General features: G+C 43.6%; 1 protein-coding gene across 1 annotated transcript in view; it reads left to right on the forward strand.

Moving 5' to 3' along the window:
• The first annotated feature begins 12058 nt into the window (after positions 1-12058).
• slco3a1a (solute carrier organic anion transporter family member 3A1a) overlaps positions 12059-26650 on the forward strand; it is a 31809-nt gene continuing 17217 nt past the window's right edge. Inside the window, exons 1-2 of the mRNA XM_035642481.2 lie at positions 12059-12713; positions 18459-18915. Of these exons, the coding sequence (XP_035498374.1) occupies positions 12555-12713; positions 18459-18915 (616 nt within the window). The 5' untranslated portion in view covers positions 12059-12554. The remainder of the gene's footprint in view (positions 12714-18458; positions 18916-26650) is intronic.

Below are 26650 nucleotides of genomic sequence, written 5' to 3' on the forward strand. Positions count from 1 at the left end.
CATTTATACAAACCAGGCTTTCCCAGCTATATTTATTCAATTGGAACGTGCCTGTTTGCTTTTATCTATGCATTATTTTAACATGGCCATTGCTTATGTCATACACACTGGTATGCATATAAATACAGGTAAAGTGTAGAGTATGTGTGTGTTCATACTGTTTTGTGCTCAACTATATTAAAAAACTGTATTTTTACTTGTGGGCAGCAGAACAAGCTGTTACAGTAACACAACTCTGACATGTCATCACTTTGAAAAGGATGTGCTAATGTGTCATCAGTTTCCTCTCTACACGTCCAGCTCAGAGCAACATTTGCAATTATTTGGAGTTGTGATTCAACCTCCCTTTTGCTCTGATTTGGTCCTCAACCATCTCACCTGAAAAATACCAGACCCTTTAGCTGCAAAATGATTCAGCAGCTAGTCTTAGACTTTATCTGCCTCCTTTTTTGTGCACGGTTATCACTTTCCTGTTACAGCTAAAAAACACAATTAGTTAGAGAGTATCAAAGAGAGCGAACAAACACGAGTAGGGTAATAAAACCAAACCTGAGAACAACTGTCTGGTGACAATTCTCTGAGTGGTCACAACACTTTGAGCCAAATGTCCACATCAGCAATCTAACATGGTCACGGTGAAACGAAACGGGTATGATATTCACCATGTTCACCATCTCACTGTAATCACAGACGGACGACATGACAGCTCCCCAAAAGTGAAGCCAAAGAGGGAGCGTTTCAGTGCAAACCAAAAAGATGATATCTCCTAGGAGCACTAGTATCAGTTGCTTGCAGCAGATGAGACAGAAGGCATCCATCATCATAAGGCACTTATATGGTGATGCTCTCATTAGACAGCTGTGATACAGGACTGGAGAGCAGGTCATTAGCATGTAATTTCCCCTCACAGGAAGGAAGCTTTCAGACTCGCACCATCAGAGTCACAGGATGAGGAAGAAAGAGCAGGGCACCTCTCGTAAACAGAGACTGAAAAAATTCCTCCTCTTTCCTTGCCAACGTTGGCAAGGAAAGAGGAGGAAAGAGACCTCTTCAGATATGGAGAGCGGTTATTAAACAACTGTTCTTTACAATATCCTCTACTAAATCCTGTTTCTAGCTTGCATCTGATCAGAAAACATAAGTTTGAGCTGTCGTCGTCTGTGCAGTTATTATCATATCTGGTCCCTCTATATTATATAGATCATGTGATTTCATGGCACATACATTCCTGACTCCACGAACCCCCGAACGTGCTCGATGGCAACGTCCCTCTGCGGGTGAGTTTGTCAAGTGGCCATATGTTCACGTGTTACTTTTAGTTTGTTTGCATTTGACTTCAAGAATGGTTGTGTGCTCACTGGGAGAAGTGCTGCCTGAATATTTCATGGTATAAATATGGTAAGTGGTTTGTAAAGGTCCCCAAAGGCTCCTCAGAATTTCACATAATATCCTCTCAAAGTATCACTGCCGGGTTTCCTCTCAGTGTGTGCCCCCGGCGTTTCTCACACTTAGACCACTTTAATGAAAATATAATTATAGATACAACACAATGTTACGGGCAATACAAATAATGTTATAGTATAATATGGTATAATCAAGGATTTTTGGGGGGACAAACAAGAAAGATTTTGCAGGGTTTTTAATATGAACAAAGTATTTTAGCGTCTTTCAGATATTTGTTTTGGTTTTTGGCCCCCTTCCAACTCTTCCCACTAACTGTTCTTCTCAACAGCAACAAAAAAGGCTCTGATGTTGTTATAGCTTGAGAGAAAGATAGAGAGAGAGATCATCAAAATCAAACACGCCTCTTTTCACTGTAGGTCACCGTAGTGTCTAGTCGTTCAATAGTTGATAATATTAAAAAGATATCATGAAATATTCCAGTCACTAGGGCAAATGTTGCAATTACAACATCACATGAACGATAAGGAAATTGTGAGACTGATCTGCTGCGACACTAGGAATATGATCGGGGCCAGAAAAGTCACATGCAAATCTTGAGCTGTGCTGCGCAAAATTTGAAAGTGAATTATCTCAGTTGCATGAAATCATTTTAACTCTGGACAGCCTCCAGTGACGGAGAGCCTTTTGGATGTGGTGCCTAATTAGTCAGCTTTTCAACGTGAGTTATCAGCCCACCACATGCCAAACACTGACATTCAAAATGTCAGCGACTAAAATATCTCCCTTGCAAAACGAGAGATGGAATCTGCTGAGTGAAGAGATGCATCCTGCAAAGCTGCTTTGCCTGTTATATGGACAATTCCATGTCTGTTCTATATTGCCGAGGCATAGTGCTGCTTCTCGTGAGGGTGGCTGTCGAATCCCATCTCAGTGACTCCACCCGTCTTAAACAAAGTTTTACTGTAACTTTCCCCGTACAGAAATGCAGCGTTTGATTTATGAGCCTGCTCCTCCAGAGTTGCCAATTGTAGCCGAGCTATAGCAAGAAGGCTTTAATTAGCAGGATTATAGGCTGTGTTACTTCACATTTCAAAAAAGGTCACGCGACAAAATGTATACTTCCTGCACTGAAACTTTCAAACCATAACCATCGACCCTTAAGCTGCGCATGAGATGTTTTCTTTCTGCTTCACATTTTTAGTCCAGTAACTACTAAGAGAAATACATGATTTCCTACAGTCAGTTATCATCATGTGGACACGCAGTTAGTGCTGAAGCACTAGGACACAGAGCTTTAGTCTTCTTTACTTTCTATGAAAATTGGGGGGGTTTAACCAACCAATACATAATGTATGTAATACATAATATATTGGCAGATATATCAACATCTGCGGTTATGGTATCAGAAAAAAAATGCAAAAAAGAAATAGTGGCGATTACATAGTTTGTCCACCAATCGGTCCAGTCGTCCTCTCAGAAATATTTATTCTGAATTATCTTTTGGACTTAAAAAAAAAGGTCATTGTATTGTATAACTCTTGAATGTCAACATGGAGCATAAAACAATCAGAGTTAGTTTGGCCATATGAAAATATCCACAAAATGTTCCAAAACCCATGTGCTGTTCTTCAAAATTCTTCCTGGGAGTCAAAACTTCAGTAAATATGAATCCAATGACTTTAAATCAGTTGTGCAGTGAAACCTTTGCAAAATGCAGTCGCAAAAATGAAATGCCTACATGTCATGAAGCAGAAGCGTGGAAGTGTCACACGGGAAAATACTAGCTGAGGTCACACCGAAGGTCACATTAGGCCCCAAAAGCCCATGATGATATAAATGTGACTCAACAAGCGATGTCACTCAAGTGCTTTAGGGATCTCTGTTTTCATCAAAAACAGGCATATAATTGAGTTTAGAATAGTCTAATGTTTTTTTTTAACTACCACAAAGGCAGACAAAATAAGTTTTGGCTCAACTGTTGAACATTGTGGTAAGAAAGTGGTCCAGAGGCATGTGACTGCTGCTTAGAGTTACATAAAGTGTCCCGTGTAACTACTTTACATAAGATACACACTACTGTATACAATCATTCTTATGCTAAGCTCTTTAACTACTGTTGGGATTATCTGGCAGCAGGAAACAGGCACTTTTTTGGTCATTATGAAGCTTTAAAATGAAGCTCAGAAGGTGAATGAATAAAATGTGACTCAACAAAGTTCCACTGCAGTCGCTCCAGGTTGGACATGTTGTCGACATCAAAGCTCTTTGACTCTGTGGCTTCTCGCTTTGAGCGTTTGCAAATATTGTTTTGACAGACAAATGGAGGCTGTTGTGAAAAAAAAGAAAATTAAAAACTCAAGACTCGAAGTCTGACTGAAACCTCCTCTCGACAGCTCCCCGGGGCTGTGTGTGTGGTGTGTGTGTGTGGTGTGTGTGTTTGTGGTGTGTGTGTGTGGTGTGTGTGTGTGTGGTGTGTGTGTGTGTGTGTGTGTGTGTGTGTGTGTGTGTGTGGTGTGTGTGTGTGTGTGTGTGTGTGTGGTGTGTGTATGTGTGTGTGTGTGTGTGTGTGTCTGTGTGTGGTGTGTGTGGTGTGTGTGTGTGTGGTGTGTGTATGTGTGTGTGTGTGTGTGTGTGTGTGTGTGTGTGTGTGTGTGTGTGTCTGTGTGTGGTGTGTGTGGTGTGTGTGTGTGGTGTGTGTATGTGTGTGTGTGTGTGGTGTGTGTGTGTGTGTGTGTGTGTGTGTGTGTGTGTATGTGTGTGTGTGTGTGTGTGTATGTGTCTGTGTGTGTGTGTGTGTGTGTGTGTCTGTGTGTGTGTGTGTGTGTGGTGTGTGTATGTGTGTGTGTGTGTGTGTGTGTGTCTGTGTGTGGTGTGTGTGGTGTGTGTGTGTGTGGTGTGTGTATGTGTGTGTGTGTGTGTGTGTGTGTGTGTGTGTGTGTGTGTGTGTCTGTGTGTGGTGTGTGTGGTGTGTGTGTGTGGTGTGTGTATGTGTGTGTGTGTGTGGTGTGTGTGTGTGTGTGTGTGTGTGTGTGTGTATGTGTGTGTGTGTGTGTGTGTATGTGTCTGTGTGTGTGTGTGTGTGTGTGTGTGTGTCTGTGTGTGTGTGTGTGTGTGTGTGTGTGTGTGTGTGTGGTGTGTGTGGTGTGTGTGTGTGGTGTGTGTATGTGTGTGTGTGTGTGGTGTGTGTGTGTGTGGTGTGTGTGTGTGTGTGTGTGTGTGTGTGTGTGTGTGTGTGTGTGTGTGTGTGTGGTGTGTGTGTGTGTGTGTGTGTGTGTGGTGTGTGTATGTGTGTGTGTGTGTGTGTGTGTCTGTGTGTGGTGTGTGTGGTGTGTGTGTGTGTGGTGTGTGTATGTGTGTGTGTGTGTGTGTGTGTGTGTGTGTGTGTGTGTGTGTGTGTGTGTGTCTGTGTGTGGTGTGTGTGGTGTGTGTGTGTGGTGTGTGTATGTGTGTGTGTGTGTGGTGTGTGTGTGTGTGTGTGTGTGTGTGTGTGTGTGTGTGTGTGTGGTGTGTGTGTGTGTGTGTGTGTGTGTGGTGTGTGTATGTGTGTGTGTGTGTGTGTGTGTCTGTGTGTGGTGTGTGTGGTGTGTGTGTGTGTGGTGTGTGTATGTGTGTGTGTGTGTGTGTGTGTGTGTGTGTGTGTGTGTGTGTGTGTCTGTGTGTGGTGTGTGTGGTGTGTGTGTGTGTGGTGTGTGTATGTGTGTGTGTGTGTGGTGTGTGTGTGTGTGTGTGTGTGTGTGTGTGTGTGTGTGTATGTGTGTGTGTGTGTGTGTGTATGTGTCTGTGTGTGTGTGTGTGTGTGTGTGTGTGTCTGTGTGTGTGTGTGTGTGTGTGTGTGTGTGTGTGTGGTCTGCGTGTGTGTGTGTGTGCGTGTGTGCGTGTGTGTGTTTTCATGGTCACCTGGTCCACATTGCATATTCTATGCTGACTCTGTGTGGATGCCATCCAACTCGTCCGTCTGGTTTGAGCAACTTTGCATGTTTTTTCTCTCTTGTTGTTGCAGGGCACATTTTCTGTGTCATTCCCATGAAGCAGGTTGGACCATGTTTCTTGATATGTGCTGTTTGAAAGCCTCTACCCAGCAGCGCAGATGATATTACTCTATTTTAAAACCCCACACTGGCCTCCCGATTGATACCAGTTTTAAAAATAGACATCAGAGCTGCAGCATGAAATAGTTCAAAATGTAGAACAGACAGCAGCACGCTATTTTTAGATGAAACACAATCACAAAAAGTGCCATGTGACATTCTAGTAACTCCCCTCTGAAGCTGCAAATGCCATTTGACTGTCCTTACATTCATGCAGTATTTATGTGCCCTTAAGATCTCTGCTGATGTCTGAGGGGAGGTTTGCAGTTGAGGTGTAACTTCACTTCTGGTCACTCTGAGTGACTGCGAGCAAATGCACCATGGCACCGAATATAGGCAGGCAAATTCTGCGCTGTTTGAATCGGACCCTCAGTCACTGTCCCTGTTGTCATCAGAAATACGGGATGAAAAATATGTTCTCCTATCAAGCTGGTGAAGTGGCTCAACTTGAATCCAGGCGGATGACTATTAAATACAAGGCTCCATTACAGCAGCTGGCGTAGCATCTTAAAATTATGTCTCTGTTGTTTTCCTCGGCACATGTTGAAGAGAGGCCCAAGCCAGGGCGTACCGTACACACCTTCTGAAGGAGACTTGACACGGCAGGAAACAAATCGGGGGTTTTCCACTGATAGGTTTTCTCTGGGTATCAGTGCGCATGTGGCACCAAAGACCAGAGAGCCTGAAGTAGACAGTTCCAAGCCCAGAGCGAGGCAGGGAGCTGACGCTGTGTCTGAACACGCAGTGGAATACATGGTTCCAACTGTCTAACATTTGGGCCATTTATTGTGCTTTTTGGATAGGTAAAAGGTTTGGAGTAATTTGAGTTCTTTTCCTGAGGTTACATAACGATAAAAGTATAGAGATGAATTGAAACGGTTGTTATTTCCATTCCAAAACTGAACAGAAGATAAGTAATCACATGTAGACCCAATGTAAGAAACATGTTTTTTGGTAGGAAGTAGACAACGTGAGACAAAGATATAGCAAACTCCATTCACTCAACAGATGTTGCTTTAAAGAAATAGAATTTGGCATTTGGGGGAAATGAGCTGAGCCTAGAATTACAGACTGGGAACAGTTGTGTCTGTCAACTGTTCAGAAGTTTACCAGAAAAGTACAATCAAACAAACCTTGGGGCACAAACTTGACTGTCTGTGTATTCACTTCAAATTTCCCCTGTAGTCTGTTGTGTCACACAAAGACAAACAATTCAAATCGTGACAGAGTAAGATGTGAAAGCTCCAGTGCAACTCACATGGATCTGAAACTAAGGCAATACAATACATGGTCTCAAATTTTACTGTCACAAGCACTTTAAGGAACCAGGTTTGCTTTTCTCACAGTCATGTTCAAGTCAGTTGGGTTCAGCAATGCGCCTCGTTTTCATGAGGAACAAGGGAAACATGCAGCAGTCATATAATAACTCTCCATAAAACCTCACCTTGTCATTTTTTTACCTGATGGTTTTTGTTTGGATTAAAGCAACAAGTTGTGAGATGTTCATTAGACTACAGGCTATTTAAAGGTGCTGATACCTGAATTTGAATTTCTGCTATTAGAGAAATGTTTCCCCCTGAATACTACCTATAGTCCCAACTAAGCTAACTGCTAAAAAAAATTGTGATTTAATTAAAAAGAAAAATCCAGGTTTATATCGTTCCTTTTAAAACTATTTGTCCAATAATTCTTTCAAAGCACAGATTTAGTCATCTCCAGTCTCACTGAAGTGACATGTACTCCAACGACAAAAACACATAGTTACGGTTTGATCCCTGTGTTTTCACAGCATGTCACACTTCTCATTTCCAATTAAATATGTTGATAAGTTCACAATATGAGCAAAAAGTCCCTCCGCACCGAGCCCGCAGCCCGTTTTTCTCCCAGACCCGTCTCCATGGCAACTGCTGCAGCGTAAGCGCTGCGCTGAAGATCCCTCGGTTGGATGCTGAGACCCACAACTCTATTAAAGCAGTCTTGAATCAGCACTGGGTTGAGTAACCCTATGTTTGGTTTTTGTTTTTGTTTTTTTTCAGTTTTGTGTTTGAGTTTTCAGCAACAACACAGGGATGAAAACTAAGCTTGACAGCTGCAGGTAACACACACAGACAAGAACAGACTGTCCTGAGACTTTTACTGCAGGTGAAACCCTGAGCGGCACCAGTAGAGCAGCGAACCATGAAAAGTCATTGAGGCAGTCATTGATGTCTATTTCCACATTGGGACAGAAAAATACTGATCATATAAAGTTAATGACGACATAGAGGAGATTAGATCAGAGCCCGTTCTGTGTCCCGGTCCCGATACTGTCAGTGTGAGTTTGACACATCAATTGTCTCTTACTTATGGTGACATTTGGTGACAAACCCAGAATTATGGAGACTTGTTCAGTAAAATGAAGATCTAAGGTATTCCCAATTTAACAATTTCTTAATGTAAAACTGTTGTAAATTGTATTGGTTTTTTCTTGTATACAGGACTCTTTCTATCCAATCAGCCGATCATCTGGCAGCAGCACATGATACATGCAGATACAGGTCAGGAACCTCAGTGAACGATCACAGCAAAGATCAGATTATTTCAGTGACTTTGACATGACAATGACAAATACATATTTTAATGTCTTAAATGTTGTGTATGACGCATAGACTTTATATTAAAAAATCGAGGTAGTCACCGGGTTTGGAAAGTGAAGCCAATGCGGAAGTGCCTTAAACCTGTATTCTCTCAAATGAGAGGGTGACTCCACTGGTTGCAAAAAGAAGACTGTTTCTACAGAAGTCTATGAGAAAATGACCCTACTTCTCACTTGAATTATAATGTCAGTTAAGATTTTCCTGAGGAGTTCATGGTCTTGAGTCTTTAGTCTTCAATACAGCATGATGTTCATTTTGTGAATTACGGTCCCAGTTAGAGTGAAATAGACGACAAAGTACGGTATGCATCGGGGCGTTGATACCGTGTGATTGACAGCTACTGCAGTAATGTCCAATGGGTGCAGGTCGCAGGTATAGGCAGCCACAAGACCCCCCCGCTCCTCCAAACATGGTTACTTCTATTTGTTGTTTGAGTAGTTGCCATCATGTGGCCTGGCATTGGGATCAGATATATCTTGAGAAAGTCTTAATTTTCAAGGACATGATAACAGTCATGACGTAAACATTGTTAAACAACAGGTAGTAGGCCTATGGGGATGTTTTTAAACAGGAAAAGTAGCTGTAAAGCATTGTTTGAAGTTCCAGTTAGACCTCAGACTTCTCCCATTTCCCAGTGTCTCCCAGCAGACGGGCTGGGCTTCTTTTCCACAGTCCCACCCTTTTTCAAATCCTATAAATAGCAGTTGTTTAGAGGACAGAACAATACACTGCAGTCTCCACTCATTCCTGGCACCGCTCCGAGCCGCCACCGCCCACTGCCTGTTACTACCTGACTCATATCCCTGCACATCCACTGTATATAAACAGTGACACACACACACATACACACACACTAAATCTTTCACTATCACTCAAACTAAACAAACCAGATCAAATAGGGTTTTAAATATGTCCTCTCTCTACATCCAAATGTTTATTTTTATGATGCTTTTAGAGAGAAAACATCAAAACACCGAAAAATGTGAAAGTATGCAGAGACTTCCAAATGCCTTATAGCTCATTCCAAAAAAACATTCAGAGACTTTCGTGCCATCTTGCAACTTCCACCATCACTCCACCCAACTTCAAACCGATGAGAGCACTGAGGTTAAAGTATAACTGAACCTTCAGGGGTCAAATGCTAAAAAGGTTGGGAAGCATTACGTTTGAGATTTCTTATTCAGAAGAGGACACAGTAAAGTGATGGAGTCACTGCTGAGGAACAATAAGTATGTTCAGTAAAAGTCCAGTAAACACAAAAAGACACATCACCGCTGCAGCTGTGCAGGTTTCAGGGTCTTTAAAATGGTCAAAACTATTCCACTGTATGGTAGATTTACATTTCTCATAATGCTGTTCCTTCAGCTTTCAGTATTTACGGATGATCGATTGATCAATTTGCATTGGATACCTGCCAAAATAGTGAGGGGGGATGTTACTCTGAATCACAGTTCTTTTAGAGTTTTTGCTTTGTGTCTTTTGTTATAAGGAAGTTGTTTTCTGGTCCTGTGGGTTCACAACAAGGGTGGAACTGAGGGTTAAATAAAAAAAGTAAATATTGTGATAACTCCGATAGCATCATATTGATATGTCATTCAATTTTAAAGTATTTACTGTCCTACGCGGTTAAAGTTTTGATTTATTTTCATTATGTTCACTCTCAAAATTTAACTTCCATCGTTAAATTACCCCATAAAAATAAAACATGAGATTATATTGAGATGATAATAGATTCATCCTCTACCCATGAAATATTTAGGCATTTTTAGGCCGTAAAAAGTTTTGATTTTAAAATAATCTGCCCATGATTTTCTGGATTCATCCAAAAATAGTGAAAAATGTTCAGCTTAGTTCAAAAACATATTTCACTCCTCATCAATTACCAGCTCATCTCTTTGACCTTTGCATGTCCTCATGCTGCTGTGGCTGCTGCTGCTGCTGCTGCTGCTGCTGTATCCAGAACTGTGCAAACAGCATGAGCATTAAACCCTTGCAGCAGTCACACAACATTTGTTTATCATCCTGTTGGGTTCCACCCCATCATCATCACATTATGTGGTCACATTACGTCATAGCCACTGTAATACCTAATTCCAGACACGCTGACAACAAGATAATCCAGTAATATAGGTCGCAGACATACAGTGCAAACATTACAGATCCCTCACCAAAGTATTGTTAGAGAGCAAAGGCTGCAGCGACTTATTAAACTGTAAGTCGAGGGACAGATTTCATAATCACTTTTTTGATGAAGTATTAATAGTGTAACATTTGAACAATGTCTGTACAGTAAAGAGATTTATTACTGGTAGTGGTGTTTCAAGGGACATTGGAGAGCCCATACTAAAGAAACCTGAGGGGCCCCATGTCACATGATACCAGACCACCATCATTCCAATCATCCAACAATTACTTTTTTAATCAAAATACTAAACAATGTGTATACTGTACATGCTCACAAAAAGTATATAAGGTTAATATGCTAACTCCCACCACCGTCCCGGGCACAACAAACTGCTCACGTTTATACTTCAACCAAACCTCTGAAATGACAAAGTTTTGGGCAGAAAACTAGTACCATGGGGCTTCGTCAGGGGGTTTCTGACCATGTTTTTTTTTTAAATTCGAGGTGGTTCTCACAAAACTGTCATCGCTGTAGCCATTTATAATCAGCCGTTGTCGTGGGGCACCCCACTCCCCCCGGGCCCCTAGCTTCTTTGCCTACCCCTGGTGCAACTGCTCACAACAGTTTCTATGTCTGACCCACTGTATAAATCCAAAAGATGTTCAATTGACAAATGATATAAAGCACAACTTTTGCATGATTAATTAATCAATTCTTATTTTCTTATTGTGAATCAGGTAGTTTTCAGGCCTAAATAATCATTTTGTCATGGCGCTAGAGAAGATACTCGGCTAGCCTCCCTTCAACTTCTTCTTTTTGTTAGAGATACAGAATTCTACCTGACAATAGCAATGAACCTAATTCCGATTTGCCATCTTTTTCCCCCCAACAAAGGTAGGCAAAGCCGTTTCATGCCTACTTTGATCACGATAGATGGAGCCCCAGGTCTTTGATGGCTTCTTTGATCCCACAAAGGGGAGTCAGGCAGACACGAGTAAAGGCGACCCACGGACACAACCTGGACCAAGTTACACCGCGTTTATTGAGCTAATACACAGTGTTTTATTGCCATCACATATCACTTTATTCCTTGTCTTTTCTCCGTCAATATTTCCGAGGTTTAAAGTCAAAGGCAAGTTGAGAAGAGTTGTGATTCAACCCCACGGCCTCTAGGGCCGCGCGTTGGAGTAGAGAGGGAGAGAGAGAGGGAGAGAGAGAGAGAGAGAGAGACGTGGACGTGGAGCGGGAGAGAGAGAGAGAGAGAGAGAGAGAGAGGGAGAGAGAGAGGGAGAGAGAGAGAGAGAGAGAGAGAGAGAGAGAGGGAGAGAGAGAGAGAGAGACTTGGAGCGGGAGAGAGAGAGAGAGAGAGAGAGAGGGAGAGAGAGAGAGAGAGAGAGAGAGAGAGAGAGAGAGAGAGAGAGCGAGAGAGGGAGAGAGAGAGAGGGAGAGGGAGAGAGAGAGAGAGAGAGAGAGAGAGAGAGAGAGAGAGAGAGAGAGAGGGAGAGAGAGAGAGAGAGACTTGGAGCGGGAGAGAGAGAGAGAGAGAGAGAGAGGGAGAGAGAGAGAGAGAGAGAGAGAGAGAGAGAGAGAGCGAGAGAGGGAGAGAGAGAGAGGGAGAGGGAGAGAGAGAGAGAGAGAGAGAGAGGGAGAGGGAGAGAGAGAGAGAGAGAGAGAGAGAGAGGGAGGGAGAGGGAGAGGGAGGGAGGGAGAGAGAGAGAGAGAGAGAGAGAGAGGGAGAGGGAGAGGGAGGGAGAGAGAGAGAGAGAGAGAGAGAGAGGGAGGGAGAGGGAGAGGGAGGGAGAGAGAGAGAGAGAGAGAGAGAGAGAGAGAGAGGGGGAGAGAGAGAGAGAGAGAGAGAGAGAGGAGCACGGAGACAGAGAGCAGTCGTTGCCCGGGCGGGACCATGACAGTCCGGGTCGGCAGCACGGAGACCGGAACCTGAGCCGAAACGCCACCGCGACGGACACGAGCGAGCTGACAGAGAGTCGCGCGCCCGCACTTCTCCCGTGCCTCGAGGGGAGTCCATCACACATGTTCCCGCGCGTCGACGAGGAGCCAGTGCTCCGGGCGCACACGAGCACCGGCAGAGCCCCGCGCAGTTCGGGTGTGCGTTTCGTCGCCTGTCAGGTGAAAGCGGGGAAATCGTTGAAGCAGGACACACAGCGACCGGCAGCGGCGTCGCGGATGTAGTCACCGGGGCACAAGTGGTGACAAACTCCGAGCGTCTTCCTACGCGGCCACTTTCGGCGTCTCGCAGACAGCGTGGTGTGGTGTCGGGGGGGGGAGTACGAAGGGAGGGGGATGCAGGTGAAGAAGCACCGGGACTCGGAGCGGAGCGGCGGAGACATGCTGGAAGCGGACGGGCCCCGCAAGAAGTCCTCGTGCTTCTCCAATATAAAGATCTTCCTGATATCGGAATGCGCCCTCATGTTGGCGCAGGGCACCGTCGGAGCGTACCTGGTGAGTGAAACACGCGAACCCCCCGAGCGACGCCCACAGACCCCTCTCACTGGGGCCTCTGGTCCTCTGCTCACCTGAGGCCAAATGAGAAAATGCTGCTGGTCATTGACATGTGGTAGGACGGGGAAGAACGCAGCCCAGACGGGACAGATTCCATGCTGCTCATCTGCCCTCCTTAGTCTTTAGTGTTGATCAAATATTCTCCCATATACTTGTCACTGGTTGTCTTCACTGTATGTCACGACTCAAACTGAGCCAAAGTCATTGAGAAACGGTCGAGGGACCTGTTCATCTTTGGTTGGCACAAATCATAGTATAATAGTTATATTCAGGGAGACCGTAATTATACCCAAAATGTCATTCAAGGTCAAGGACGCATCCCCCCATTCCTCCTGCTTCCTAATTTGTTTGTCCTTTTACTCACTCAAGGTTTTAAATGTGTTCTTTGTGATCATATTTCAAAGAAAAAACAATTCCATCAAAAGCAGAAAAGTCTGGCTGCTTGCAGAGACTCTGATATAGACTTAGTGGGACAAAGCTTCCTGAAGTGCTCCAAAATATTCCTCAGAGTTTCCCAGAGGAGCCGCACAGCCTCGGGCAAACCACTGTGAACGTTCAGTTTTCGACGTTAGCGGTGTTTATCCCTCCCCGGATCACGCCGTTTCTCCGGCTTGCGGTTAATGTGAATGGACTGAACCCTAAATGCTTTGGCCATATTTGGAGTGGAACATCTTATCTTCTCTGCGAGCGGACCTGCTGAGCATCAGGCGTCCTGCAGCTCGGAGCGGCAGCAGAGCTCAGCGGTGCAGCCTGCTCACAGACAGCTCGGGATGATTTCTCAAAGAGGATGTACCTCCCCTTTACCGTTTATTTCTGTTAAGACAGGCATCGCACTTCTGCTTTTTGGTGGCCAGTTGAGCGGTTCGATTATTGTAACCCTGGAGGGCGGGGGTTTGGAGTCACACTAACACTCGGAGCCTCTCTGGCCTGTTTGTGTCCATCAGCAGAGCAGAGCTCATCTACGTGGACAGGTACAATTAGGTACCTGGTTCAGTGACAATCTGGTGAACTGGAATCAACCCACATGAGCCGCTGCGGCGTCTCTGATTGTATGATGGGATTTAGGAATGTTTGCTGGCAGCGAAGGGACAAAAGTCCACTATCATCATGGCCTCTCTGCTTTCTGTGAGCTGTTGACTGTACAAGACACTCATCACCAAGCTGCATGTCCTGATTCTGAACCCGTCACCCTGCACAGGCCAACACCACAGAAGTATAGATCGTAGAGAGAATGGGATCGCCCTTGTTCCCTGATTTATTTGGCTTTTTCTCTCTCTTCTCAGAAATTTACCTTGTTTCCTTTTCTGTTTTTTATTGGCCTCTTTTGATTTCCATTAAATCCATACATATGAAGTTAATTATTTTTACGATTCTTCCCGCAGACAGGCTGCAATTCAAGATTAGAAACATACCCCAGTTCCTCAAGTGACAGTTTTTTTTCTGCTGTTTGTTCTCATGAATGGTGTTAAACTGAATATCTCTAAGTTTTGAGCTGATTGTCAAGCTAAAACACAGATATCTGAAGATTCAGTCTGTACCAGAAGAGGCCGTGCAGTTAAGCAATCTGTCACATGTCTCAGCTAATTTTGACGATTTTAATTGGACTATATATTATACGCGAGTCTTGGGAATCTCTTATTTGTGACTTCTGTGCATGTGGCACACGAGCTCTGTGGGTTCTAGTAACACTTCCCCGATGAGAACCGAATCTTACACTTCAGGCAAAGTGCGACTAACATCTGAGCCTGAACTGTGTTCATCTCAGCTGTCAAACTGTTCGCACTGAATCAGCTGAGTGTTGCGGGGAGAAGCCCAAACTGTTCAACAGGAACATTATTATCTTTTTAAAGCACCATAAATATTCATGCTGAAAGTTTTGTTCCAGTAGAGTGCACCATGCTTCCATGCATAACTTCTGAGTCATTAGATTATCCTTTCAATGATTCTGTTTCATTTCAGGTTAATATATGACATTATCCAAATCATACATCACCCAGGTGATTTATTATTGGGCCTCGGCCTATTTCATTAAACATTACACAGGTGTAGCCATTAACATAGCACCTGACGTCATGTTAGGTAGAGGAAGTGGCAAATATTTAATAATCCAAAAACGTCACGCTGTTCTTTTATTGTTGGATTGTGTTAGCGATCAATGAATAGACAGTGAATGCAAAATCTTTCTGTTTTCTAGCAAACACATCTCGGTCGCAAAACCTGAGTAAAAGATCAATACATGTTTAGAAACAGAAAATAAGCCGCGTGCCCACAGTTAACGCTGTAGCTGTAGCTTCTTTCAGACATAAACAAACGGATCTTAAAAATAGCTCTTTCAGAACCGTTTTAAAGTATGTTTAGCTAACCTTGAGCCAACCCCCACTAAGTCACACCTCATAAAACAGTGGACATGATTCTAAATAGTCCAGGCTTCACTTATAAACAGCTGCCGTGCCTTTCACAAATGGCACCACTTCAGCACTTTCACGTCAGTGCTGAACTTTAATGTGCCCGACTGAATGTCAGCATTGAGCAGCTCTCTGCCCGCCGATGACACAGAGCCTGTCAGTCCATCCTGAATTAAAGAGGCAGTAAGCAATTTTTAATCCAATACACTTTTTGCAAAAAATCAGCAAATATGCAGCCCTGGCTCTGCAGTTTGTAAAGATCACTCCCCGACACCTTAAGAGACGTGCTAGCCCATGTTAGCTGCCACTCAGGGGCTTTGGTCTAGTGGTAAGCGCGTCAGTCTCACATGCCCGAGGCTGCGGGTTCGAAACCTGGTCTGTGCAGTAAAATCATCAACAACAATAACAACCAAGAGAGAGATACGCCTTCTCCAAAATCACTCACCGTCCCTTTAAGTTTGTGGAAAATTTGGATTCCTTGTGCTCAGGCAAAAACGTAGTCATCTGTTTAGATGAGCTGGTTATGTCACGCTCGTATGAAGCTGTTTGTTATGTTACTATGCAGCCTATTAAACATTTCCACAGTCGGAGTTGTTATCCTGTCACAATGTGGCTGTGACCACTGACCAGTCTGGAAATTCTCTGGGTTTTCTCTGTATAATTTATGCTGGTCTTAATCCTCCTGGAGGACTGCCTGTGTTTGAGTCATGGTGGAAGTGCTCAGACATTGAACATGGCGACGAGAGCTTAACTCATCCAGAGTGTTTCCAGTGCACAAGTTGTCTGTCACACACTCTTGCTCGGGCCTCTCTCGTGAAGGGATGCCATCTGATTAGATAATGGCTTCATTCCCTTTGCTATGCTTTATTGCAGCGTTGCTGTCTGTATAGAGCTAAAGCAACAATGTCAACAGGTTGTTTGGGTTTGGCATCGCTTCTAAGAACAAGATGAGGTAATGTCGTGAGTTCGCAGTTGTGAGAAAGAGTCGCCCAAGGGGCGGGAACCATCATGACTCTTTCTGATGGTTTTTCCATCCGCTCAACGCCACCGGAGGACACTGGCACAAACCGCTCCCAACAATCATCCTCCCCAAGCCTTGATTTGTTGTGGCGGAGTCAGTGCAAAGCACCTGCAAGAGCGACCTGCTGTCACTTCTGCCTCCACAAAGTCACAGAGGATGTTTCTTTTTAAAATACTTCAAAGACAAACCAAGCCGTACAATGTTTGTCTCCGTTGACAGTGACATGTCCTCCTCTGCTTGTCTGTGGTGCATTAAATCTTGTTTCAAGCAGGATGGGGCTGTTCAGAAACCGCTCATAGTTGACCAAGCATCAGTCAGGACTGTGGGGTACAGGGTTTCTTCTCTGCCTCAGGACAGATTGTAGTATAATTGTACAAAGTCTTTAAAGGACACAGAAGACACAGAGTTTGTACATTTCCACTTAGATCAAAAGTGGATGATACACGGTGAAAGCAACAGAAAGTAAAATATATTTTATGTATTTCAAACATATTGTGGTGCTCAGTATGCAATATTTTTACAGTTTTTAGTGTTTTACCGAGAAGAAACTCCCATTCCTTATATTTTATGTCATAAAGTATGATGCCTAATGTCAAGTTAAATGTAGAATCCAAGTGTAGTTGCATAAAAAAGATTATTTTGATCAGTCACTTCCACATTTGGCCCTAAAGCAGCCTGACGTTTGAGCGCTCTGGAGCCTCAAACGTCATTTTATTGTTTAAACAACTTCTGCTCCAATTCAATCCTCTGTGTACATTAAACTGGCAAAATTGAGCATTTGATGGAAAAATGTTCCAACGACGATGCCATGAGTCGATTCATCTTGCAATGCAATGAAGTCTCTCTTCTCAGAGAGGGATGTTTGTGTTGGCAGGATCCTCTTTTTTTTCTTCCTAGAGCTCAGTTAAGACTTTTTAGCAAAGCCAGTTGGGAGATGGAAACTTGTGATGCCATTTTAGGGACGGTTTGGGACAGATGAAAATAGCTTGATAACTCTTTGAATGAGTCACTGTAGTTCCCATGGCACAGAGAGACTGTTCCCATGTATCAAAAGCAAACACCATCGCACGCCTTGATTATGCTTCATTTGATTTAGGCTTTACTACCTTACAGTATTTAATCAGCCACTGACAGACTGTATTGTGAACAGCCATTCTGTGTTTGCTTCTGCTGGGAGTTACTGGTAGGCTCCGACTCTTGTGTGGATGACGGCTGGTGAAAGAGGGAAACCTCGTCATAACCTCGCCGCTCTGACCGAAGCTGTGGAAATAAACGTTGCTGTGAGCAGTTAATTGGAAACAGGCCTGTTGGCAGGGAGGAGACGCAGTGTGGAACATCTGAGCAGGTTGTCATTCAGGATATTCCAGTGGAAAGGCACAGTTTCAAACTGCATGACTCAAGATTTCTCCAAGATCATATCCAAAAGCATCAAATACAGGCCCCGCTTCCACCGAGTGAGAAATGTATGATCTGTATCCAAGTGGTAACCTACTGTGAAGTCATCCATTGGTTTGTGATCGGCCGCTTTGAAGCCTCGAGTTTAGAATCGTGGTCATCGCCATCTTGGTTTTTTGAAACCAGAAGTAGCAATAGCAATCTTGAGCAGCAAGGAGGTGGGGCTCGTCCACTGCATGTCCGCCTACACCTGCGACCTGCACCTATTAGATGGTACTGGCCGTCAAACATGTTATCCATGCCCCAATCCTTCATCATCTATTTAACTTTAAATGGACTAATTTACTAAATGAACTTCAAGCTGTATTGAAGAACACTTTAAACTACAGATGGAGACCATAAACTCATAGCACATACTGTATACTATAGAATAAAGGTTTGTTGCCCGTCAGCATTGGCTTCACTTTCTGGAACCGGGAGTGTCTGTATCTGAATATATTAACTGTGTGTAATCTCCATTCATGTGATTGGATCTTCATATGTAAATTTAAGGTGGAGCTGGCAGACTTGCAGAAAGTTGTGTAGTCTGAACTTGGCATAATGTGTCCTTTCGATTTGCGGAACTGAATCACCATGTGGTTTGCATTTACATGTCACCTGAATGCAAACTGGTCAATCTGATCATTGTGTCCTGTGCATTTCAACTGCTTTAACAGATCACACATCAAAACCAGCAGTATTCTCATTATTCATATGATGACATTTTCTCTTTTGGTCCGTGCCATGAAATTCCCACATCCTTGTGTTTTGTGTATTTTGCTTCATTCAGCAACATTGATTTTGTTCTCCGTTGTTGTCTTTTAGGTGAGTGTGCTGACCACCCTGGAACGGCGGTTCAACCTGCAAAGTGCTGACGTTGGAGTGATAGCCAGCAGCTTTGAAATTGGCAACCTGGCATTGATCCTGTTTGTCAGCTACTTTGGGGCCAAAGCACATCGCCCCCGTCTGATAGGCTGCGGGGGCATCGTCATGGCGCTCGGCGCCCTTCTCTCAGCTCTCCCGGAATTTCTAACTAATCAGTATGAAATAGGGGAAACGTGGAGGACTGATGTGGGTCGGGATGCTTGCTCCAACACAAGCAGCGGAGACGCTCAGCTGGCAGAGGACGCTGTGTGCGCCAACAAGACCAACACCAACATGATGTACCTGTTGCTGATCGGAGCCCAGGTCCTGCTGGGGATCGGGGCCACGCCGGTGCAGCCTTTAGGGGTGGCCTACATCGATGATCACGTTAAGAAGAAAGACTCCTCACTCTATATAGGTGAGTCATATTCATAAAAGTTAACAAACCAGATTGCTCTTAATCTTTTTTAAGGCAAAACTGAAAGATTGGCAAAGGCCATGATGAGGCACGGCTTATGAATCACAGACTGAATGAAATTACAGTTAAGGATAAGCAATGCCTAAGGAAACAGATGATTATCACACTGGAAAGTAAAAATATATTTTGCTGCAGCACACTGATTTCCCAAGGCAACTGAAACTGGTACAGCGGAGAGTCAGGCGTGAATGTTTGTTCGTCCCCACCAGGTGCAATGTTTGCTTAGTTTGAGTCAACACAGTAAGTACATATGCTGTCGTCGTGCTCTTTTCCGCTGCACACCATCAAGCACAGGCCCGGTCACGTGAGTGCCAGGTGAGCACATCCTAGAGCAATTTAATCTCCATTACACGGGTTCCAGAGGCGAATAGGCCACATACAGGTTAAATGTGTCTGCTTCGCACAGTCCTTTCTCAGAGGCAAGAAACTGCTGATGTGGCTCTTCGAGGGTTTTAAGGTGCATTCAAAGTGCTTTCTGTGCACAATTCACAATGCACAATGGCTGTTTAGGGATATGTATTTGCTGCGATGTGTATATTTAGCTATTCACGTATGCTGAAGGTCGCTTTAATACCTCTCTCATTAAGCCATGATCAAAATTTCACCCCTGTATCTTTTCTGTAAATCCATACTTAGACGTGGAATAACGACTAAGTGAGGTATGTTACTGACTTATGCGTATTTGATTTTCTTGGCTACAGTTTGATGAGAAGATAGATGCCCCTTTCAGTATGTTGTTGGAGCTAGCAGTTGGCTAGCTTAGCCTAGCACAAAAACTGGAAACACAGGGAAAGGTGTTCCCTTTGTTTGCATAGTGCACTAAGTTTGTATAGTGTGTGTTTCTTGTTATCAGTGTGGGGCAGAGACAACAAGAGCCCAAATGGAGGATGAGTTGAGGCCTGCGTACACACTTCGCACAACAGCATGTTGTGCGGCTGCCTTTTATCACTATTTTACAGATGTGACCTGCAAACAAAGCCAACAGTGAGCAGTCTGTAATCTGAAACCCAAAGCTGATATTCTCAATTTCCATTTGCTTTATTTATTTGTCCTTATTCGTCCTTTTTTTTTTTTTTTTTTTACAAAAAGCAACAAGAGCTTTGTTTGTTTGAAACAATAAAGAGCATAAAAATTAGAACAAAAGCCTTGGACATTTTGGCACCACCGTAGTGGCTTGTGAGCAGTTTGTGGCGGGAAGTGGACAGCGAGTGATTGAAGTTCGGCAGGCGTGTGGAGGGGAAAGATTTGGTTCTGTCCTCTTCTGATAAGCTGCAAGGAGAGGCGGAGGAAAAACAAGCGGTGAGAAACAATGTGGTATTGAGTCGCGCTCAGCTGATCGTCCTAATCCTTCTGCTGCAGGCATGTCATGTGCCTGCAGCAGCATGAATGGAGTAGATTGTTTGAAATTCTGTGAGATTTCCTTTCACATACTGTTAATATATATTGATTATTATTCACCAGTTAACGTCAACAAGTTTACATTGTTGAACCGCTACACAAAGCTAACTTTTAGTCAAATGTTTTTGCAGGTGAACAATCAGATAAATGTATGTTTTATTGTGGGATTTCTTTTTATATGAAAGTGATACACGCATCGTATGTTATGTAATGTTGTCTCTGCATGGAGATTTGGGGGGGGATGAAGCAGTGGTTAAAGAAGATGTCAGAATGAAATTAGACGGGAAAACACCTTTCAAATCTGAAAAACCAGAAATGTTCCCGCTTACTCATCTAACCGCTGTAAACAGATATGCTTAAGTGAACATGCACAGTAAAAGTTCCTCTGCTCCCACTCCCAACCTCGTCTTCAAACTACCAGATCACAAGTATCTACATGCTGTTTGGTGCGTGGACTCTTTCACAGCAAGTGTTACAGTTTTTAGCTTCTTCACACACTGACTGGGAGACCGGGTTGACAGCAAAGTACTCACTTCACTGTAAATCTTTGATTAATTTTTACTTATTTGATACGGCATCATTTCACCCCAAGGTTAAAAACATCATGATTAACCCCGATTTTTGATACATGAGACCCAGTGTAATTGAAGTTTCTCTTTTGCCGTTGCAGCTGTTGCCCAAAGCAACATGTCAAAGCACATTGTTGCGCGGCGATGTGTTATTGTTAAAATTAAAGGCCGAGCTAATTGTCCAGGTGAAAAGTGCGCGCCCTCAACGAAAGGTATGTTCCTGCCCTGTCAAGAGTACAGCAGGGCTGGGAGAGCAGAGCCGAGAGGCCTGGAGAAGAGCCATAATTACAGAGCGAGGCAGGAATGCCAACCAGCCAGCCATGAGGTGGGTCTGAGTGGGCCGGGACGCACATGCATACCACACAAGCCTGTGAAAAACAACTCCTCCAGAGGCTCCGACTGCCTGCTTTTACTGTGTAAAGCAGCAGACATAGCTGTTTAAACAACTGTAAAACACAGTCGGGGCAGAGTCTGCCCCGACTCCTCAGAGAGCTCTTTGTCCTCGTCTCTTTCTCTGGTTACGATACGAGCAGTCACTGTCATCGTTAAGACTTTCTTTAGGAACTTGTGCTGATTAGTGATGCATGTTCTTTTAAAAAAGAAAAGTACTTCAGTTTTGTCAAAAAAGCAGTTTGAATGCCGGCACTGCAACCGTCAAAAAGAATTTGAACATAAACACGTGCATTTTTATGTCCCTGTGTTATTTTGGTTTGTTCCTCGAATCTAGACGTAGTCACTCGATTCTGGCCAAAGGAAAACAAATATGATTGGACAGATTGCGTCAACAGGATTTCCATTCCCACTGCTCGATGACCTTTCACTATCCACTGCTAATTCTGGCTCTTCCCACAGGACCCCCAACTGCATAAATATACTGTACAGGACACACAGGGAAGAGTTTAGAGCTGACATATTTGTACAGCACAATCTCCCCGCAGCTGCCTCTGCAGGTTTCAGAAGCTTTTAAACGGCGAGGGATTTCTTCATTAAACTGTAATGTACACGGTGCAGTGCCTGTGGTACAGCCCATAACCGCGGTATGGGGTAGATTGAAAGTATGATATTAATGAATTCATCAATGTCATTCCTTTTTAGGTCAAATCCCACCGAGTTGGACATGGGGACATTGCTGTTGGCATTATAAATATAAGAAATGTATGATCAGATTCAAAAGTGCTGATGGAGACGAGGCTTAAAGAGCATTTTTCCAAAGCACCTTCTTTGTACTGGACGTAAGTAACACCGTCTTGCCGAAGGCTAATTGGCACTTTTTGGTCGACTAAAGCACACACACACTGCTTTTACAGGTCCAGTGCCACTTTTTAGAACTGAGAAGACACTGCAGTGGTGAAAAGTAATCAAGTACCGTTTTCAAATGCAGTTTCTAGGTAGGAAACATCCACTAGTGCACTACATTTATTTTACTCCAAACTTATGTGCCAATAAGAATGATGACTGCATAGCTTGCCCCGCCCTCATAGGTACTTGGGATAAAAAATGGGTGGGGCAGATGAGTCAGTCTGTACAGACCCACAGTCTGGAAAGAGGCCTGACGGCACCACATAAATGAAACAAAAACTAGTAAGTTTGTGGACTATGGGCCTGCAAGAGCTTTAAAACTCCACATGCTATAGGCCTACATAGATTTTTGAGTTGTCCCACCTGCTGGTGGTGGTGGTACTGTAGATCAGCAAATTTCTTAGGGTTCCTCCTGTAAGCACCATTGATATAAGTACAAAATCTTACAGTGATGATTAAAAATTGTTGAGATGATTTTGGAGATATTTCAATGTGGATGTGTTTGACTGACCGACCAGCATTGATGTGCCCTGAGCCAGGCCACTAATGTGATAATATATTTATATATTACAAATGAATTGGTCTCATGGCAGCAGCCTAATCAGAACTACTTTGCATATCAGTCAGATTAGTCGATTTTTAATTGTATTTGCATGAAACGCTAACAAGAGTGTTCTGTCATCTCTTGCCAGACAGCTTCCAGGTGTACAACAAAAAAATTAGCATCTTACTTTGAAGAACTCACTTAAGCTTTTTTTTTTTTAGCTATTGTCTACTATGAATAAAATCATGTGTTGTTCCACCTGGGCTCGCTGGACGAGCTACCAAACAAACATCCACTTGGGTAAAAGGTGAGCTGCTAACATAATTTTTGCCGTAATTTTTAGTTTTTTAATTTTCAGGGCTGTGTCTTCAAACTTACACATTTCAGCAATTTCCAAATGAGATGTTTCATCATATTATGTTCACTTCACAACTGCAGGGATAAATTTAGCTTCAGGTTTGTTAGGAAAGAGACAAAGGCCTCTGTGGGATCCTCGAGGAAAACTTGTCGAGAGACTCGTCAACACTCCTTCTAAAATGCTCCGACTCAAACGGTTGCTGTAGCAGGGCGTTTATATAAGCTACTTAAACTCAGCGCATGTTAATGTCATCTTGAAGGATTAGATTCTAAATGGGTTTTTCCGTCCCCGCCATAAGCTGCACGCTGACTTTGCCTAGCAACACCCGTTTGTTTTATCTCAAGATGATAAATGGCGTTGCGGTACAATGTTCATCAACCAGCCGCTGCTACTCTGCATCACTTTTGTGAACTGTGTGGTCTTGTGTTTCTGCCCGTGTGACACGAGGCAAGTGCAACGAGCTGAATAACCCAGAGGCGTTTACACTGTGCTGCCGGGCCCCAACATGACAACCAACCCCCGTTATTCTGAGTCTGGTCCTAGAGGGTAGAGACAGCATTGAACATGAGATTATTTTGTTTTAAATTGGTCAACAAGATGCTGAGTGTCACATCATCGGTCGAGACAGATGACCGCCCACAACTGAGTCTGGTTCTGTCAGAGATTTCTTCCTGTTAAAAGGGAGTTTTTTCTCTCCACCGTCGCCAAGTGCTTTGCTCATTGTGGGATTTGTTGGGTTTTCCCTGTAATATTGTAATATTGACCTCACTATGTAAAGTGCCTTGAGACAATGTATGTTGTGATATGGCGCTATACAAATAAAATTGAATTGAATTGAATCATGTGAAGGAGTCAGAGGAACTGAGCCAACATGAAGCTGGACAGAGTGTGACTGCACACTCCACAGCGCTCCCTCTTCAAGTCATGGCGATTGAATAGTTACTGCCCAAAGTGAAGGTTCATCAAATTTGAGCAAAAGGAGTTATTCGATTTAAATCTGTTGTCCCTCCTTGAATCCAATAAGGTCATTAGATTCAAGATTCTTTGCATTGATGAACCAAAACATATGGGGCATACTTGTTTTCGACAACGAACGCTGATTGAAGAGTTGAACTGGCCTGGTGAACCCTTCATTCCTCAGCTGGGCCACCAGGGAACTGAGAAAGTGTGAGTTTGGAAGGCAGCAAATGGGTCATACCTCTGTATGAAACGGATCAGATGTGAGACCCTCAGGGCTGTCTCACCAGAGCCTGCAATGCCGTATGGTGAAGCTTCTGGCTATCGCCACAAGCATGTAAGTGGTTATTTTTTCCCCAGATCACCATCTGCAGGGATGGACATGAGACTCAGTGGCCGGAAAGGTGCTGTTTGTAGCACGTTGCTGATTTGTGGCATTTATTTTGGCCTAAAAGTGTCTGTGGTACGTTTTCCTCTCCATCATGATTCGCCGTAGCCTCAGTAAACCTCACCACGACACCATGCAGCCTTTTCGAAGCAATCTGGGTCAGGCTCTGTCACTGCTGATTAAAATGGGGATTTTTTGTCATCCGTTGGGGGAGGAGCATTGGGATAAGAGGTGGGAGGAGACAGATCATAAACAGAGCACCATCAGCAAGCCGTTGCCACAGAAACAGCCGGTTGTTAGGCTATGTTTTTTGTTACTATTGGATTGAAACGCTTAGTCGTTCCTCTGCTCCGGCCGTGGATGATACAGTTGTTGTGCCTGGTCGTCGCACGGATGGTGACACTGGCTTCTGGTCAGCTCCCATCGTGGATTTGACATGCACTTAACTGCTCTTTTTTTTTCAGAATAAAACATGAGCAGTCCTGACCTTGGATGAGGACTTTGCTAAGGAAATACAGATTCACACTGTGCACGTGGCTTTACCACAAATCCGCAGCCTCATTGATTGAATGGTGTGTAAGTGGTTGCTCTGTGGGCTCCTAGGATTACTTGGAAGCATGTTCAGCACTTAATCCCCATATCACTGATGGCGGAGAGTGAGGGATAACAGTGCCTAATTAAATGGACTCTGATCAATACGTGGGCGGTAATTATAATTGACTGTTTGATTCAGTCAACCTTTACTTACTCAGTGGGCAAACAAGACAGTCCTAACTCTAATCCAACCGTGTCATGCTCCATTTGATAATGGAGTTAAATGTTGTTTTTTTTCCCCCCTATCACAATACAGGTTGATTTTCAGTCATAATGAAATTATGGGGGGGATTATTTGGTATAATATGAATGCTCAGTTTTGGGTTGATGACAAAAACTGTCTTTTAGGATTCATATTATGTTACTTAAAGAGAGTCATAATTATGTGACTGTAGGGATGATTTTTCATTTGGTCGCTTCACTACAACAGGCCGTTTGTTAGTCGGTCGGACTTGGCAGGATTACTCAAAATCTTATAAACCGATTTCCATGAAATGTGGTGGAGAGGTGGGGCATGACCCGAGAAGGGGCCTAAACAATGGAGCAGATTGGGCGGATTCAGGAACTGTTTTTTCACCCTTTTTTAACATGGCGAGATAGGGCATTAGCCTTGGCCTCAAGTTTGTGTTGTGCTAATTAACAAGCTTTAGCATGCTTGCACACTGAACTAAGACACTAGACATGGTAATGATGGCAATACTTATTGTAAACGACATAATGTTAGCAACTTCATTGTGAGCATGGTAGCATGCTAATGTTAGCATTACCGTCTTATGTACAGCTGAGCCACTATGGTACGACTGTACACTCTTGTTTAGGTCTCGTGCTCAAAGCACAAGGGTCCATCCCGGGCATGGTTGTCATCTCTTTGTCTTTCTTTTAAAATATGTGGAGAGTTCAGTGTGCTGTCAAATATACCAGTGGATAGAGTTGCATTTCAGGAGCCAGTTTTCCTTCAGGGCTTGGTTCCCACCAGGTCAAAATACCTGGATACACTATAGGATAGACAATAAGCACATTGCTTCAGCACCACCGTTGCAAATGGAGATGTGTTTTTGCAGAAAAGAGGGGGGAAAATCAAACAATCCAATTTCTACACCTTAGTGGTTGGAGGCAGGAACCTGGGATTGAAAGTGTGCAAAGTAATCTGGCTGCTGTTACTGTGTCATGAGCATATTAAATCAACACTTCCTACTGTACTGTCCACTGTTTATCTGATTTTCCGGTTGTAGCTGCATGGTGTGAACATGTTGATGTGAAAAGAATCTTTGAGTTCCATTTTTTTTTAGTTACTTAAAAGATGTTGAATCTAACGGGTAAGTGAAGTGGTTTGTTGTTCTGAACATAAGATTGATTAACTTGTGTTTTTTACTTTATTTTCCATATTGTGGTATAAAATAATATTGAATAATATTCATCAAATTTACTTTATTTTGTATTTCTACCATTCTACTTCTCATTCAACATTTTTTCCTCCTCGAAACACACTTTGCCTGCCCCAGTCGATTCTCCTCTTCTTCCTCAGGATGCAGCACAATCAGTGCCCCCTTGTAATCGGTGGCAGACAT

The sequence above is a fragment of the Scophthalmus maximus genome, chromosome 7 (assembly GCF_022379125.1).
Source record: "Scophthalmus maximus strain ysfricsl-2021 chromosome 7, ASM2237912v1, whole genome shotgun sequence".
Classification (NCBI taxonomy): domain Eukaryota; kingdom Metazoa; phylum Chordata; class Actinopteri; order Pleuronectiformes; family Scophthalmidae; genus Scophthalmus; species Scophthalmus maximus.